This window comes from Nannospalax galili, unplaced genomic scaffold (genome assembly GCF_000622305.1).
Source record: "Nannospalax galili isolate Female #2095 unplaced genomic scaffold, S.galili_v1.0 scaffold346, whole genome shotgun sequence".
NCBI classification, from domain to species: domain Eukaryota; kingdom Metazoa; phylum Chordata; class Mammalia; order Rodentia; family Spalacidae; genus Nannospalax; species Nannospalax galili.
The window spans coordinates 8856516-8872708 of NW_008357637.1; the positions used below are offsets into that span (position 1 = coordinate 8856516).

A 16193-nucleotide genomic window follows, 5' to 3' on the forward strand; every position below is an offset into this window, starting at 1 on the left:
ATGGTGTTTGGGATCCAACCCTGAAGCTAGTACATGCTCGGCAAGGACTCTACCATTGAATTATAGCCCCAGGCCCCATTTGATCATTTCTAATTACTAAACTATGGTCTTAGATGCAGTCTTCAGGCATTTCACCCTCCTACATTTTAAGACACTGAAAATGTGAGAGAGATCTTGATGCTTCACTCTAATGAGTACCTTGAACGCCCAGCTGAGCAGAACAAGAGTCTTTTCCAGCAACATTGCTCGCATAGCACGTATACTGCCCAGCATCACCTTTGGCTACTTTGAGAACAGTCAGAGTGGCAGTATTTTCAACCAGAGTCATCTTGTAGTTGCCTCCAGGGCGAATCTCACGGTTATCTTTGGCCCAGGTGATTTTGATTGGCGATGTTCCAGTGACATGACATTTAAAAGAACCGCTTTCACCAAGAGCGAGGTCTACAGACACAGGCTTTAGATCAAAGAAAGGAGGCACTTCATGCTCTGAAAGGAATGAAGACCAACATGGTGATGTCATTGTCCATGCTCCCAGACACGGAACAGAAACTAAATGGCACTAGTCCCTTGGTGCCGCAAAGAAAGGAAGTTGCTTTGTCATGAGGAAGGCAGTGTGGTGAGCTACTCAACTTACCTGAGAGAGTCAGCTTGGCACTGGATGAAGCAGTTCCAAGAGGATTGGATGCTGAGCAATTGTACTGACCAACATGGCTCTGATCAGTTTGCAAAATCTGAAGAGTTGCTACATGATTAACAAAAGATGTCTGCAAATTAGAATCATCTTTTAAAAGTGCCCCGTCCTTGTACCAAGATACTTGAAGAGGCTCTGAGCCATTGATACGACATTCAAAAGCAACTGGGAAGCCAAGAGTCTCATGAACATCTTTCAGTTTTCTTGCAAAGGAAGGCGGAAGTTTGCGTTCTGTAAAGAAGTTACAGATAATCCTTATTTGCAAGAGAGAAAACACCTACAGTATATCTCTATCCATTAAAAGTTTGATGTTTTTAAGAAAATGAAACTGTCAACACATAGCAAGACTTGTCAAGCAAAGCCATCATCACCTTTGATGACGAGTACAGCTGAAGAAGCGACTGCCCCCACAATGTTGTCTGCCTTGCATGTGTACTCCCCCACATCACTGTGATCCACCTTGTTGATGACTAAGGAGGCTACATTATTTTTGAATTGCATTTTATATGCAGGAGCTGATCGTAGCTTTGTGTGTTCTTTATACCAAGAAATTCTGATTTCAGGGGTTCCATCCACTTTACATTGGAAAGTTATGGGTTCTCCAATGGCTGCTTCCACATGCTCCAGAGGTTCGATAAAGTAAGGGGGTTCTAAGGTATAAAGAATGGTAAGCAATCAGCTGTGATAACTAAAGATAACATTTTGAAAGAAAAGTCAATCATCAGAAGAGGCAACTGTCTACACACCTAAGACAGACACAAGAGCTTCACAGATATCCTGTCCAGCCTCATTTTCTATCAGGCAAGTGTACTGTGCATAGTCTTCTACTGTGCTGTCAAGAATTTCCAAGATGGTAGATTTTTCTGTGGTGGTAATGCTGCAGTTGGGAGACTGTGAAAGAAGATATTCGTTCTTCATCCAACTCACTGAGATGGGAGGTGTGCCGGTGTAAGTGGCCTCTAGAATGATGGGACTTCCTGTCTCAACACTAGAATCAGCTAATCTTTTCACAAAAGTGGCTGGTTCTATAAGGAGAAAATATCAGTGTAAAGTTATACCTTCAAATGAAGCCTTAGAAGAACTTTAAAAAGACCCAGGAACTGGAGGAAAGAGCAAACCTTTCACAAAGAGATGTGTGGTGCAAGAGGCGCTGCCAGCATCATTGGTCACCAGGCACGAGTAATCTCCACTCTGCAGTGGCTCCACCTCGAACAGCTCCAGCTCTGTGATGAAGTCTTCCAGGGAGATGTTGCATGCCTCTCCCGACACCAGTTCCCTGCTTCCCTTAAACCACTTGACCTTGAAGGGAGGGGTGCCTCTAATGACACTGGTGAATGTCAGGCTCATGCCAGGCAGAACTTCCACAGACTCAGGAGTTTGTTCAAAAGAGGGTGGTTCTAGATATCCAAGGTAAAGGGAGATGAAAACGAAAACAAATCCACGTGAGACGTAATTGCTAGTTAAAAGGAAAGGGAACTAAGAGGAAAAATGAAGACAAAGGCATTCCAGGCCAGGCAGTGGAGAGAGAAGCAGTGGTGTCCTGTACACTGACCTTGGACAGTTAGAACTGCAGAGCTTTCATCCTGGCCTGCTACGTTGGCAGCCACACAGGTATAAATGCCAGTGTCAGAGGGCTCCAGTAAGTTTAGACTCAAGGTACAGACATTTTCTGAAAAGCTGAGCTGACATTTGGGACTACTAATGATCTCATTTCCATCCTGAAACCAGCCAACTGAAATCGGGGCTGAGCCGGACACACGGCACTCCAAAACAACGGAGGCCCCAAGGCTGACATTTGTGTCTTTGAGTTTGCGGATGAAGGAAGGAGGGACGATGCGATCTATGAAGAGAAGGAGAATTTCCATTTAAAGAGAAGGTTGATCCCACCCCCTCCCCGTCAGAGAGCTGGTGTCTTCATCAAGGCTGCACCCTACTCACCGGAAACATGGACAGAGACAGTGCAGCTGCTCTTGCCGACGCTGTTCTTCACTTCAAAGCTATATAAGCCCTTGTCACTCATTTCTGCAGAGGGGATTTTAAGGGAAGCCAGATTTTTGACAAATGTAATGTGATGTCTTTTGTCTGAAGATAGTTCTCGTCCGTCTTTGAACCACTTGGCCGAAAGTTCTGGTGTTCCAGCCACTACACACTCCAGTGCAAAAGGATTTCCAGTTGTGATAGTCATGGGTTCTGGTTTCTCTGTGATTCTGGCTGGTTCTAAAAGAAGCAGTAGATTGTATTGAGAACAAATTTAACTTTCAAACAGAGGGCGGTCAGTATATTGCTGGGTAAAGGTTACATCTTCAGGAAACAATTACTGGCCAGTTCACTTTGCTTATGGAAGCTGTACTTTGCTACTAACCTAGGATGGTCAAGACTGCTGAACATTCCCTCATTCCAGCATCGTTTTTGATTTGGCACACATATTTCCCAGAACTTGATGCTTCTGGACTCGCCAGTTGGAGAGTGGCAATGTTATCGATGAAGGAAATCCTAATGTTCTCACTCTCTCGGATGACGTCACCTTTATCTTTCAGCCAGACCACAGAAATTGGCTGGAAGCCTTCCACCACAGCTTGAAACTCCACAGCCTCCCCAATAAGAGTCGCCGTGTCAGTTAGCTTTTTCACAAATCGTGGAGGTTCTGATGAAAGAAATTCATGTTTAAAGGGAAACAAGCCAGACTCACAGCCATGTAAATTATTAGTCAAGCAAGAATAGATAAAGGAAGAAGCACATATATTTGCATCGACATATACAAACCTTTGAACTTGACAGTGCAAACACATGTGTCACTTCCCACCTCATTAGTGGCTTTGCAATGATATTCCCCTACATCAGAGGCTTCAAGATTAAGGATATGAAGACTTGTGTCAAAATTTTTCGAAGTGATTTTAAATTTCTTGCTGCTTCTAACTTGCTTTCGGTCTTTAACCCACACTACTTCAAATGGAGGAGTTCCAGAAATTTCACATTGGAGGATCACGTCAGAACCTTTCAGGGCTCCTACTGGAGGAGGCTTCTGGGTAAAAACAGGAGGTGCTGCCAGAAGAAAAGAGCATGAACAATGAGAACAACTGCTTGTCAAAGAGAAAAACAATCCTAGAGTCCACATTTCTAGTTTCTAGAATCTATGAATATTTCCAATGAATGAAAGATCATTATAAATTATGACCAAAGGACAACACGCCCTGACAAAGATGTGACAATTCACAAAAAGTTGTTTAAGAGTTGCAAGAAAATAAATTGAAGTAGCCCTTTAATTTTAGATCATGTGATATTGGAGACAAGGAATTGGGTCAGAGAGAAGGAAGGAAGCAGAAGAGGGGGTCTAACCTTTAACCGTCAGGGCAGTGCTGCAGCTGGCATCACCAACCCCATTGTGAGCTTCACAGATGTAGTCTCCACTGTCTTCAGCACTGGCTTCATTGATAGTAAGCAGCGCCACAGAATTAAGGAATGACATATTGTATTTCCAGCTTTCGTGAAGTTCGCTGTCATTCCGGAACCACATGACTTTGATTTCAGGGGATCCACTTATTTTACATTCCAGTTGGATGGATTCTCCCTGCTTTGCAACTTTTGAAGCTTCTAATTTCTTAACAAACTTTGGAGGTTCTATTAAACCAAAAGAAAAGGTCAGTAAGGGATAGCTATATGTTAAAATAATTTGTCTTTATAGTTGAGGATCTCAAATATCATATTTAAACAGGTTTATTATTAAGGAGATATTTTCTGGGGCTGGAGAGATGGTGCAGAGGTTAAAAGCACTTATTACTCTTTCAGAAAACCTGGGTTCAGGTCCCAGGACCCACATGGCAGCAGCTAACAACTATCTGTAACTCTAGTTCCAGGGGATCTGATGCCTTCTTCTAGCCTCTGTGGGCACCAGCCATGCAAATGGTGCACATACATACATGTAGGCAAACACTCTGTGTCTAAAATAAAAATTAATCTTTGAGAATATATTTTCTAATAATTCCACAGTAAAATAAATTATCTTTTTATATTAAGTAGTTAAAATATTTAAGAGAGAATTTAGTTGATATGTTACAGTATGAATATGTAAGCTAAAAGAGTTACTAGAATTACACGTGTTTGATGGAAATTTGGTGATGATAAAACAGAATGTCATATAGCAAGAAAGGATGAAAAGGGAGAATGAATAGCTGAAACTTCATTTATCAAAGCTCAGTGAAATTATATACCAGCTTAAGAAACACTATACAGAGAAGACAAAACTTTCAGTTATTGTTGTCCCCAGCACTTATGTATAAACTCTAACATGATCGTTAGTTTAACCAAAACATTTAAAAACTAAAGACTGCTGCTTGTGTCTCACAGGTGTGTCTCACATTGCAGGTATCTCACATTTGTAATCCTAGCACTCAGGATGCTGAGATGGGGGATTGTTCTGAGTTCCAGCATGGACTACAGAGTAAAATGTTATCTCAAAAAAAAAATTCCTTTTCTTTTTTGGCAGTGCTGCATATTGAACCCAGGGCCTCATGCATGAAAGACAAGCACTCTACCCCTGAGCTACAGCTACAGCCTTAAACAATTTTTAAAGATACTTTTAGAAGACAGTAATGCAAGCATATTAAAGAACAAATCTTGTAAATGCTTTGCAATGATACCTTTTACACTGAGTTGAGCAGAGCACATATCTTTGCCAACGTCATTAGTTGCTTGACAAGTGTATTGGCCAGAGTCTCCTTTGCCCACTTTAAGGATTCTCAGGTGGGGGGTGTTGCCCACGCACGTGATCGTATAGTTTCCTCCAGGACGGATCTCTTTGTTATCTTTTGACCAAGTGATTCGCATTGGTTGAGCACCAGTAACATGACACTCAAAATCTGCACTTTCTCCAGCAATAACATCTATTGATACTGGCTTGATGTCAAAGAAGGGAGATTTCTTAGGTTCTGGAAGATGAGAAGAAAAGGCAATGTGCACTTTTTTTTTTGACTGTCAGTTATTTTTGTCTTTATAATGAAATAAATCGTGGTTTAAAAAGAGAAAGATTAGCCAGGTGTGGTGGTGCATGCTTTTAATCCAAGCACTTGGGGAGGCAGAGGCAGGCAGGTCTCTATGAGTTTAAGGCCAGCCTGGTATACATTTCTAGGCTAGCTGGAGCTACAGGGAGACCCTGTCTCAAATAACAAACAAGGAAACAAAATGAGAAAGATTGGCATGGGAACAAACCTCTGGCTGTCAGTCTAGCACTAGAAGATGCTGTTCCCAGTGGATTGGAGGCTGAGCAAGAATACTGGCCAGAGTGACTCAAGTCAGTTTGCAAAATTTTTAAAGTTGCCACATTATCCATAAACGATGTCTGTAGATTTTCATCATCTCTTAAAAGTACCCCATCTCTGTACCAGCACACTTGGATGGGTGCAGAGCCATTGAGTCGACAGGTGAGTGTAACTGGTAGCCCAACAGTTTGTTCGATGTCTTTTAATTGTCTTGCAAAAGAAGGTGGGAGTTGGCGCTCTGTAAGAAGAGAAGTCATACTTGAGGCTTTGGTAGATCAAATGGGAAAATTCCCACAAAGATGAGTTAAAACAAGGAAAAGAAGAACCTTCTTAATGTCCGAAACAACGCCCTCACCTTGAATTCTGAAGAGAGTCTTAGAAGAAGCAGTCCCTATACTGTTTTCTGCTATACAGGTGTATTCTCCACTGTCATTGATGCTCACTTTATTAAAGACGAGTGTGGCCACATTGTTTGTAAAGTAGGTCCTGAATTCAGGGGTTGACCGTAACTTGGTGTCTCCTTTGAACCAAGACACTGTAATTTCTGGTGTCCCAGCAACTTGGCACTGTAAAGAAACTGAATCTCCAACTGATGCCTCCAGAGGTTCCAGTTCCATAACAAAATAAGGAGGTTCTAAAGAAGAAAGGCTCACAATCAGCAAATTGAACTACAGAAGACCAAAGGAACCATATTGCATATTAGATAAATACAGAACAAGAGAGAGTAAGGTAACACACCTAATGTAGATACCAGAGCGTCACACGCATCCCTTCCAGCCTCATTTTCAATCTCACAGGAGTAGTGCCCTGCATCCCTTTTTGTGCTATTTAGAATTTCCAGGATGCAAGTTTTCTCTGTGGTGACTATGTTGCATCTTTCTGATGGAGTTATGTCAACACCATCTTTTTTCCAGGTGACAGAAATTGGAAGTGTTCCAGTATAAGTGCCCTCCAGAATTATGGACTTCCCTGGTTCTACAGAGTGATCACTTAATTTCTTTACAAATGTGGCTGGTTCTGGCAAGAGACAAGCATAGCAGTTAGACCCATTGTAAAACCACAAAGATGCTGGTATGCAGAAAATAAGAAATATGAATGTGCTTGGCAAACCTTTCACAAAGAGACGTGTAGTGCAGGATGTTTGGCCAGCATCGTTAGAAACCACACAGGTATATTCCCCAGTCTGAGATATATCAATATTAAATAATTCCAGTTCTGCCACAGTGTCTTCAAAATAGATGTTACACCTGTCTCCTTTAACCAGTTCTCTGGCACCTCTAAACCAGCCAACCTTGAATGGAGGGCTTCCTCTGATAACACTTGTGAAGGTTACATTTTTGCCTGGAAGTACTTCCAAAGGTTCTGGTTCTTTCACAAAAGAGGGTGGTTCTATGTAGACATAGAAGACAGTCAAAAGATCCTGTAAGTTTGAACTTCATTTAAATTTTGAATAAAAAATAAGAGCGCTTTCTGAATATATGCCACAGAGAAAATTTTAACACCTTCCCTACAAAGCTGACTGTAATACTGACCTTGTACAGTCAACCTTGCACGACATTCGTCAGACCCAGCGACATTCGCAGCCACACATGTGTAATTGCCCATATCTGAGGAGTCCAGAGAATTCAACTGCAATGTGCAGACATTATCTGAAAATGTCGTTTGGTACTTTGCTCCAGTGACAATCTTAGTCTTCTCATGAAACCAGGCAACAGAAATAGGTGATGATCCAGCTACTTTACATTCTAAGATGCAGGAAGTACCCAGGACTCCACCAGCATCTTTCAGTCTTCTTGTGAAAGAGGGAGGGACCATTCGGTCTGCATGAGGAAAGGCAAATGACTCATGGTGACTTGAAAGAACAAGAGATAAAAGAAGGAAAATTCATAAAAAGAATTTTCATATGTAAGCAGAAGGAAATGCCAGGACTAACCTGATACATCAACCACAGCTGTGCAGCTGCTCTTCCCAACATTGTTTTGAACCTGGAACGTGTATGTGCCTGCATCTTGCCTCTCAACAGAAAGAATCTTTAAGGAAGATATTTTGTTGTAGAAGCTAAATTTGTGTTTTTGGCTACTGGTCAGCAGCTTCCCATCCTTGTACCATTCAACTGAGAGCTCCGGAGTGCCAGCCACCTTACACTCCAGGGTACAGGTTTCTCCGACAGTCACAGTCAGGGATCCTGCCTTCTCTATGATGACGGCAGGTTCTGAAATAAAACGTGATATTCATCTGTGAAAGTCTGGGATTTTCCCTGTATCTCTCTTATCAAATATACTATTTTCCCTAATGAGATGGTTATATTGTTTTCTGTCTTGGCTTTAAATTGTGATTCCGTATTTATGGGCATTCATAAAATTATTTGAAGTTATTAAAAACATGTTTGGGCATTAGACAACTCCAAAACAATTTAGGCAATGTATATCAGACAATGTAACTTTTAATTTTGCATGTTATTTATTTATTTAGTGAGTGCCTGGTGGGGTGGGCTATGGGAGTTGGGGTGGGTTTTCATATGTCATGGCACATGTGTGAGGGTCGGAGGACAATGCATGGGAGCCGTTCTCTCCTTCTACAGTGTGAATCCTGTGGGCATCTAACTCAGGTGTCAGGCTTGGCATCAGGCACCTTTATAGGCTGAGCCTTCCTCTTGACCTCAGACAATGTGTTTTCTTTTGCACTTGACCCTTTTTAGAGTAGAGAGTATCTGTTATAATGAATTACTTGGTATTTTTGCTCTGTGTTAAGATGCTAATGAAAATATCTTGAAAGTTGTTATTACTTTCACTGTTATCAACAAATTGAAATTTAATATGCACAACAGAAGTGCAACTCTTTCTTTTACATGTTGATCTTTGGAGTTCTTCTCAACTTGACCACTAGTACACTGTAAACACAATGTTCAGTAGAAGTAGAGGGGTTCCCAGAAGTTTCATGTTGAAACAAAAGATAGTCAAGATTATATTTGCTATCCTTGAAGAAAATCAGCACACACAATAAAGCAGGTGGCTCATTTTTGTTAGAATCACAGGTACAGAACAGAGTGTTTGAAAACTCTTTCCACTAAACCTTCCAAATAGGCGAGGCTCAGTACAATTCCAGAAGAAATTCAGAACTAAAAGACCCTGCATGTAAATCACTGCAGTATTTTCCCCCAGGTTCTATCCCGACTGTACTAACCTAAGACAGTCAACGTGGCCATGCTCTCCCTCACTCCACCATCGTTTTTGACTTGACAGATGTATTTCCCAGCATTAGCTGGCTCTGCTTTCGCAAACTGCAGAGTGGCCACGTTGTCCACGAATGAAATTCGAATGTTCTCACTCTCTCTAATCACTTCTTCTTTCTCCTTAAGCCACTGGACAGAAATGGGCTGGGCTCCTTCGATGGATGCTTGAAGCTCAGCTGGCTCGCCAGCTACCACAGTGAGGCTGCTCAGTTTGGAAATGAATTTTGGTGGTTCTGAACAGGAAAAGATGGATGGAGAGTGCTGAAAAGGCTTTCCAAGTAATGGAAGAGAGAAAAAGCTGAGCATTTCGCGCATGCTCTGTCGCTGCCTTGTGCAGAAAATCTGCTTACCTTTTAATTTTATGACACAGATGCAGGTATCACTGCCCACTTCATTCTGTGCTTTGCAGTGGTATTCACCAATATCTGTAGAATCCACACTGAGAATGTGAATACTTGCATGGAAGTTTTTAGATGCAATCTTGTATTTCTTGCTGCTTCGGAGTTGCCGCTTGTCTTTGAACCATACCACCTCAAACGGCGGTGTTCCCGAAAGCTCACATTCAAGACTAACTTCAGTATTTTTAAGGGTTTCTATTACAGGAGGGAAGCTGCTAAAAACAGGTGGTTCTGTAAAAAAACAAGAATGTCTTGTGAATTGAACTATTTGATCTCCTCAAGAGAAAAAGTGTTTGTTCATTTGTTTTTAAATCAGAAGAAAAGCTTAAAACATTCTCCTGGGTAGGTAGAATGCAGCACTATCACTTATTAACCTCTATAATATAATCAACAAGATGAATGGAGAACCGAGGTGCATCCTAGATGTCACAGTTGAATTTATTGCTGATTTATCCTGGACTGCAAAGATTGATACAGACTTATAAATGAACAAGTATGTTAACAAATACGAATTTTATGAGGTGTGGTATTCTGCCTTCAGAGTAAAAAAATTTTTCACTTATGTTTTAGAACAGAAACACCTGGAAATCACCACACTAGCTCCTGTCTGAGCCTTCCATTTCATGAATGGTTATTGTAGCAATTTGCCTTACATGATGAACTTGAGCTTTGTGACAAAGCATGCTGGGATACAGCAGTAAAAAGTCCTGCTACTACTTGAACCACAGTATAGTCACTTTTTTTTTTTTTTTTTTCTTTTTGAGGCAGGGTCTCCCTGTAGCCCCAGCTGTCCTGGAACTTACTGCATAGACCAGGCTGGCCTTGAGCTCACAGAGATACGCCTGCCTCTGCCTCCCAAGTGCTGGGACTACAGGCGTGTACCACCACACCCAGCTTATAGCCATGTTTTTAAAGACAGGAATTGATTCTTGAGAAAGAGGAAAATTATTATTGCCCTTTTAAAAATGCAGTATGAACATCTATACTGTGTGCATACTGCATTACTATGATATACACTATTCTGAGGATACTGGTGTATTTGTAAGTTGATCAAAGGCAAAAGACTAATTTTTTAATATTTTATTATTTATTATTTATTTTTTATTTTATGTGTATGCGTGCGTTATCTGCATGTAGGTAAGTGCACCCGTGTCGTGCAATGCCAGTGGAGGTCAGAAGAGGCTGTCAGATCCCCTGGGACTGGAGTTACAGACAGTTGTTAGTTGCCATGTGGGTGGTGGGATTTGAACCCGGGTCTTCTGCAAGAACCACCAGTGTTCTTAAGCACTGAGCCATCTCTGCAGCCCCAGGCAAAAGATTAATTTTAAAAATTCTCATTTAGTTTTGTATATGTGTTTTTGAAATATCACATTGGTGTTTTACCAGTGTGTTGAGGTAATCAGAATTATAAAATTGAAATTATAGGGAAAATATCTCAAAATGACCACCTGAATGTAGGCAAAGCTTCAGAAGAAATAATATCCAAAAGGGGGAAATGATTTTATGTTAGGGGACCATTCTAGCATCTGAGACAGAAACTAAGAGAGTGCAATAAAGATTAGGAAGCTTCACCCAGGGGAGAAGAAGGTGAGTTTCAGGTAATGAGGAACATCAGAAGGAGATGGCTACCTTTTACTATAACCTTGGTACTGCAGCTGGTACTGCCAGCAGGATTCTGAGCCTCACAGATGAAATCTCCACTGTCCTCAGTTCCGAGACTGTTCATCTGGATGACGGCCACAGAGTCAATGAAAGTCATGCGGTATTTGTCACTGGTGGAGATCTCATGTTCATTTCTGTACCACACAATTCGGATTTCTGGAGACCCGGTTATCTTGCATTCCAATCGTGTGGAGTCACCTGCTTTTACTATTTTGGATGCTTCTAATTTCTTTACAAACTTTGGTGGTTCTAGAGAGTCAAGGAAAAGGAGATTATGAAGGAACAGAAATAATAACAAAAGTTCAGTTAGGTAGTGTGTGAGAAAGAGAGAAATATGATCAAGGTCTGGGAAATACAGTCTACCGTGTTAGTGAGCTGCATTGTAACACAGTACAGAAAAACAGAAGTCAGACAGAAACATAAGACCAATTGCACACCTGTTACAAGCAACATTGTAGTGCAAGAGTCGCTACCAACATCATTGGTAACTTGACAAGTGTATTGCCCAGTCTTGGAAGCATCCACTGAGTAGAGGTTTAAGAAGCTGGTTGACCCTTCCAAGCCAATGAAACATTTAGGTCCTGAGGCAAGTTCCACATCATCCTTAAGCCATTTTATTTTAAATGGTGGTGTTCCTTTCAGGACAGCCTTGAATTCCACTGTAGAATCAGGTATGGCTTGCTGTCGCTCAGGTTTCACTAGGAAGCTTGGTGGTTCTACAGGTTTTAAGAGAGATACATTTAGTTACATCTCTTGTAGCCCAGTTATTTAGATAATTTTATGGACATATAAGAAAAAACTCATGAAAAGAGATAATTATTAAATATTTCTTGAACTCAATGAACGTGAATCTAAAGAAACAGAATTATCAGGAATTTTAGCTCCAAGGATATAAGGTAAGAGTGATGCATTTTTAAAACATCGGCAAAGAAGAATCAAGAAGAGAAAAAGCAGTTCTGACCTTTCACAGTTAAGATGCCGCTACATGCATCATCACCTGCTACATTTGACACCTTGCAGGTGTAATTTGCAGTGTCTTCTAATTCCAGGTTATTAACTTCCAGTGACACAGTGTTCTCGTGACATACAAGTCTGTATTTTGCACTTGTAGATATTTCTTTCCCATCTTTAAACCACTGAGCACTAATAGGAAGTGAGCCAGAAACTTTGCACTCCATGTGAATAGAAGAGCCCAGAACTTTATCCATTTTGGTTAATTTTTTAGTGAATGATGGGGGAATATCTTGGTCTGTTCAATGCAAACAGCAAAAACACATGCATTACTCTGTTGCTAATTATTTACAAGGTATAGGCTATAAGTAAGGGTGGCTGACTGAGGCAAAGGTACACACCCAGCACTCTCAGGTAGGCGTCGCAGCTGCTACTTCCAAAGTCATTTTCCACCTTGAATGTGTACTGACCACTGTCTTGCTTCATTACGGACTGAATCCTGAAACTGGCCACATTGTTTTCAAAACTCATTGAAAAATATCTACTGGGTACAATTTGTTTCCCATCTTTAAGCCATTTTACTTTGAGTTCTGGTGTTCCAGCTACGACACACTCCAAGGTGACTGGGTCTTTCTCGGTAACATCAACTGACTTAGCTTTCTCTATGATCTGAGCAGGTTCTGTGGTAATAATGAAAATGTGCATGAGTTAGATTGGTGATTTCATAGCACTCAAATGAGCTTATGAAATTGTCTCTGTGGACTACTGCCGAAAGAGAGTAGCTCACCAACCTTGTACTAAAAGGAAGGCATAACACCTCTCAACTCCTGACTCATTCCTGGCTTGGCATGTGTATCTCCCACTGTGTCCATTATCCACACTCTGAACTTGAAGCGTAGCCACATTGTTCACAAATGAAATATGGACATTGTCATTTTCTTCAAGAATCTGGTCATCTTTTAGCCAGGTTATAGAAATGGGGGGTGAGCCTGCCACCGTGCTCTGAAAGGTGGCAGAGCTCTTCAAGACAGTTGTGACATTGTCTATCTTCTTGATGAATGATGGTGGTTCTGTGATTAAATAAGACAATGTTTAAAGAGGGGCACATTTGAACTCCTATTTACCACATAGAATTAAAGAGCATTCAGAGCTTCACTTGGTAGTGGCTCTTGGCCTGTAACTGACCTTTCAGGGCAACTCGAGCACTGCAGGAGCAGCTGCCCCCTTCGTTGGCTATAATGCACTGATATTCACCAACATCTGAAGGGTCACATTTAGTAATATGGAGGTAAAACACTGACATCTTTTCACTCATTGTATATTTTTTGCCACTTCGAATTTCCTTGTTATTCTTCAGCCACGTGACTTCAAATGGAGACGTTCCCATAACTTCACACTCCAGCTCCACATCACTGTCTTTTACCACTTCTGCAGGCTCCAGCTCCCTGATAAACATGGGAGGTTCTACAGGGCCAAAAGGAAGACAGAATAGCTTACTCAAGAGAAGCCCCAGACCCAGCAGGCAGTCCAGATAAAATGCAAAGCAGATTCTGTAACGAACCTTTTACTTTCAGTTCAATGCTGCAGCTCGCAGTGCCTGCATCATTTCGAGCTTCACAGACATAAGTCCCGCTATTTTCCACCCTGGCATTAGAAATCTGGAAAGTGGCTAAACCATCCTCAAAAGAAATGCCATATTTCCCAAGATCTGTAATTTCATTCCCATCCAGATACCAAGAAACTCTGATTTCAGGAGTGCCTGTTACTTGGCATTCAAATGTGGTTGACTGTCCGTTCCTCAGCACTAAGACCGGACTGGGCTTCTTAATGAATTGAGGAGGCTCTAAAGATGGGGAAAAGAAGGGTGTCATGCTGAACAGTTTTGAAAACAAAGTCCAATGAACAAAATTGTTTTCTTAATAAGCCTCTTCTCTCCCCCAGGAAAATCTAGGCAAGCAAGGGACAAAAGGAGATGTAGAGTCAGACCTTTTACAAAGAGGGTGACTTTACTGGTCGCGGTGCCAACATCATTGCTCAGCTGGCAAATGTAGGTCCCAGAGTCAGCAGCTTTGGCTGAAAAGAGCTCTAGAACTGTGGAGGTGTCATCCTTCCAAACTGAGCGAGCAGCCCCAGAGTGCAGCTCTTTGTTATCTTTAAACCACTTTATTGCCATGGGCACGGTGCCACCCACAAGGGCCTTTAACTGAACCCTGGTGCTGGGATTGACATCTTGTGACTGTGGCTTTTCCATGAAGTAAGGGGGTTCTGGGGTGGAAGAACAAGAAACAGAAGAGAAAGGAAGATTTGGTTTAGAACCCAGCAAAGGAAGGAAGGATTAAGAAACGTAAGTCAATGACTTTTGAGAGGTGAAGCTAAAAATTGCCAACCTTTGACTGTCAGATGACCACTGCACTGGTTGTGGCCTGCCTTGTTGGTGGCAGAACAAGTGTAAGTGCCACTGTCTGTGCCTTGCAGCTGGCTGATCTCTAAGAAGGCGGTATTGTCATGAAAAGAGAATTTGTACTTGTCACTAGCTGTAATTTCTTGGTCATCTTTGAACCACTGAATGCTTATGGGATGTGATCCAGCCACTATGCATTCTAAGTCAATAAAAGACCCTTTAATGCTGTCCATTTTCTTCAGCTTTTTGGTGAATGAAGGAGGTATAATAAGATCTATCCAAAAAAAAAAAAAGGCAAGAAAAAAAGGTTAATCTATCTATTTTCATTTTGTCTCCCCTGACCCTCTACCCCTGTGGTGCTAGGGATTGAACTGAGTACCTTGCACATGCTAGATAAGTACTCTACCAGTGAGCTACACCCTCAGCCCTGGCAGCCGGTGCCTCTCTATGGAAAAGCAATACCAACCTAACACATTAATGCTAGCTTTGCAGCTGCTTCTCCCAACGTCATTTTGGACCTCGAAAGTATATTCTCCACTATCTTTCTTTTCTGTAGAAATAATCTTCAGTATTGAGACTGTGTCAGTGACACTGATTTTGTATTTTGGACCCAGGGTCAATTCTTGGCCGTCTTTAAACCATTTGGCTATAATCTCCTTAGTCCCTGAAAATTTAACTTGCAAAGTGGCTGGGTCTCCTTGGGTGACATCTATGGACACAGCCTCCTCGGTGATGGTTGCAGGTTCTGTGGAAAACAAAGGGATACATGTGGGCTGTGAACTGCTCTGCTGAAAAGGCCTCTATCTGTATTTCTTCCTCCAACCCAAGGCAGCCTTTCATAACCAACCTTTGACTGACAGTAATGCAGAACACCTTTGTATTCCTGCATCATTTTTAGCCTGGCAGACATATTTGCCATCGTGCTTGACTTCAATACCACTGAGATACAGACTGGCCACGTTGTTCTCAAAAGTCATTCTGATATTGTCATCTTCAGTGATCTCATCATTGTCTCTTAACCAAGTCACTGTGATTGGCAAGGAGCCTTTCAGGGTGGCCTGGAATGCGGCTGTGCCTCCACAGAGGGAGCTGGTACTCTCAATCTTCTTTACAAAAGATGGAGGTTCTAATAGAAGAATGAATGAACTTTCAATCAATACCAGCTCTACTGTAAAACTGGATTTTTTAAAAAATTAAGACTTGTTTTGTGTAGACGAGCCCAATCACCAAGTGAACCAATACTGACCTCTTAAAGTCACCCTGGCACTGCAAGTGCTGCTGCCCACCTCGTTGGTCACTCGACACTGGTATTCACCAGCATCTGCAGCTACAAACTTGAGGATCTGCAAGCTAACCAGCTGATCCTGAATGAAGGTTTTATATTTTCTACCACTTCTCAGGATTGTGTTGTCTTTGAACCAAGTGATGTCAAAGGGTGGCGTTCCCGCCACCTCAGCCAGCAGCATGACATCATACTCCTTTAACACTTCAATGGGCTTGAATTCCTTGGTAAAATAAGGTGACTCTATAGTACAAGAGAATGACTTGCGTTAATGGACAAAGGATCCATGCTATGGGCCAAAACCTGGGTCACATGAGGACA

At 41.7% G+C, this 16193-nt stretch overlaps 1 protein-coding gene across 2 annotated transcripts in view; it reads right to left on the bottom strand.

Moving 5' to 3' along the window:
• Ttn (titin) overlaps positions 1–16193 on the bottom strand; it is a 278254-nt gene that overhangs the window by 185837 nt on the left and 76224 nt on the right. For both annotated transcript variants that reach the window (XM_017794905.1, XM_017794904.1), the window contains 31 exons: positions 15837–16115; positions 15438–15716; positions 15057–15335; positions 14577–14864; positions 14176–14454; positions 13751–14032; positions 13375–13653; positions 12981–13259; positions 12591–12869; positions 12200–12487; positions 11676–11954; positions 11206–11487; positions 9529–9807; positions 9130–9411; positions 7880–8158; positions 7479–7766; positions 7057–7335; positions 6685–6963; positions 6302–6580; positions 5897–6184; positions 5329–5616; positions 4028–4309; positions 3455–3733; positions 3054–3335; positions 2630–2908; positions 2244–2531; positions 1810–2088; positions 1438–1716; positions 1063–1341; positions 635–922; positions 199–486 (listed from right to left, as the gene is read on the bottom strand). In XM_017794905.1, the coding sequence (XP_017650394.1) occupies positions 199–486; positions 635–922; positions 1063–1341; positions 1438–1716; positions 1810–2088; positions 2244–2531; positions 2630–2908; positions 3054–3335; positions 3455–3733; positions 4028–4309; positions 5329–5616; positions 5897–6184; positions 6302–6580; positions 6685–6963; positions 7057–7335; positions 7479–7766; positions 7880–8158; positions 9130–9411; positions 9529–9807; positions 11206–11487; positions 11676–11954; positions 12200–12487; positions 12591–12869; positions 12981–13259; positions 13375–13653; positions 13751–14032; positions 14176–14454; positions 14577–14864; positions 15057–15335; positions 15438–15716; positions 15837–16115 (8736 nt within the window). The remainder of the gene's footprint in view (positions 1–198; positions 487–634; positions 923–1062; positions 1342–1437; positions 1717–1809; positions 2089–2243; positions 2532–2629; positions 2909–3053; positions 3336–3454; positions 3734–4027; positions 4310–5328; positions 5617–5896; positions 6185–6301; positions 6581–6684; positions 6964–7056; positions 7336–7478; positions 7767–7879; positions 8159–9129; positions 9412–9528; positions 9808–11205; positions 11488–11675; positions 11955–12199; positions 12488–12590; positions 12870–12980; positions 13260–13374; positions 13654–13750; positions 14033–14175; positions 14455–14576; positions 14865–15056; positions 15336–15437; positions 15717–15836; positions 16116–16193) is intronic.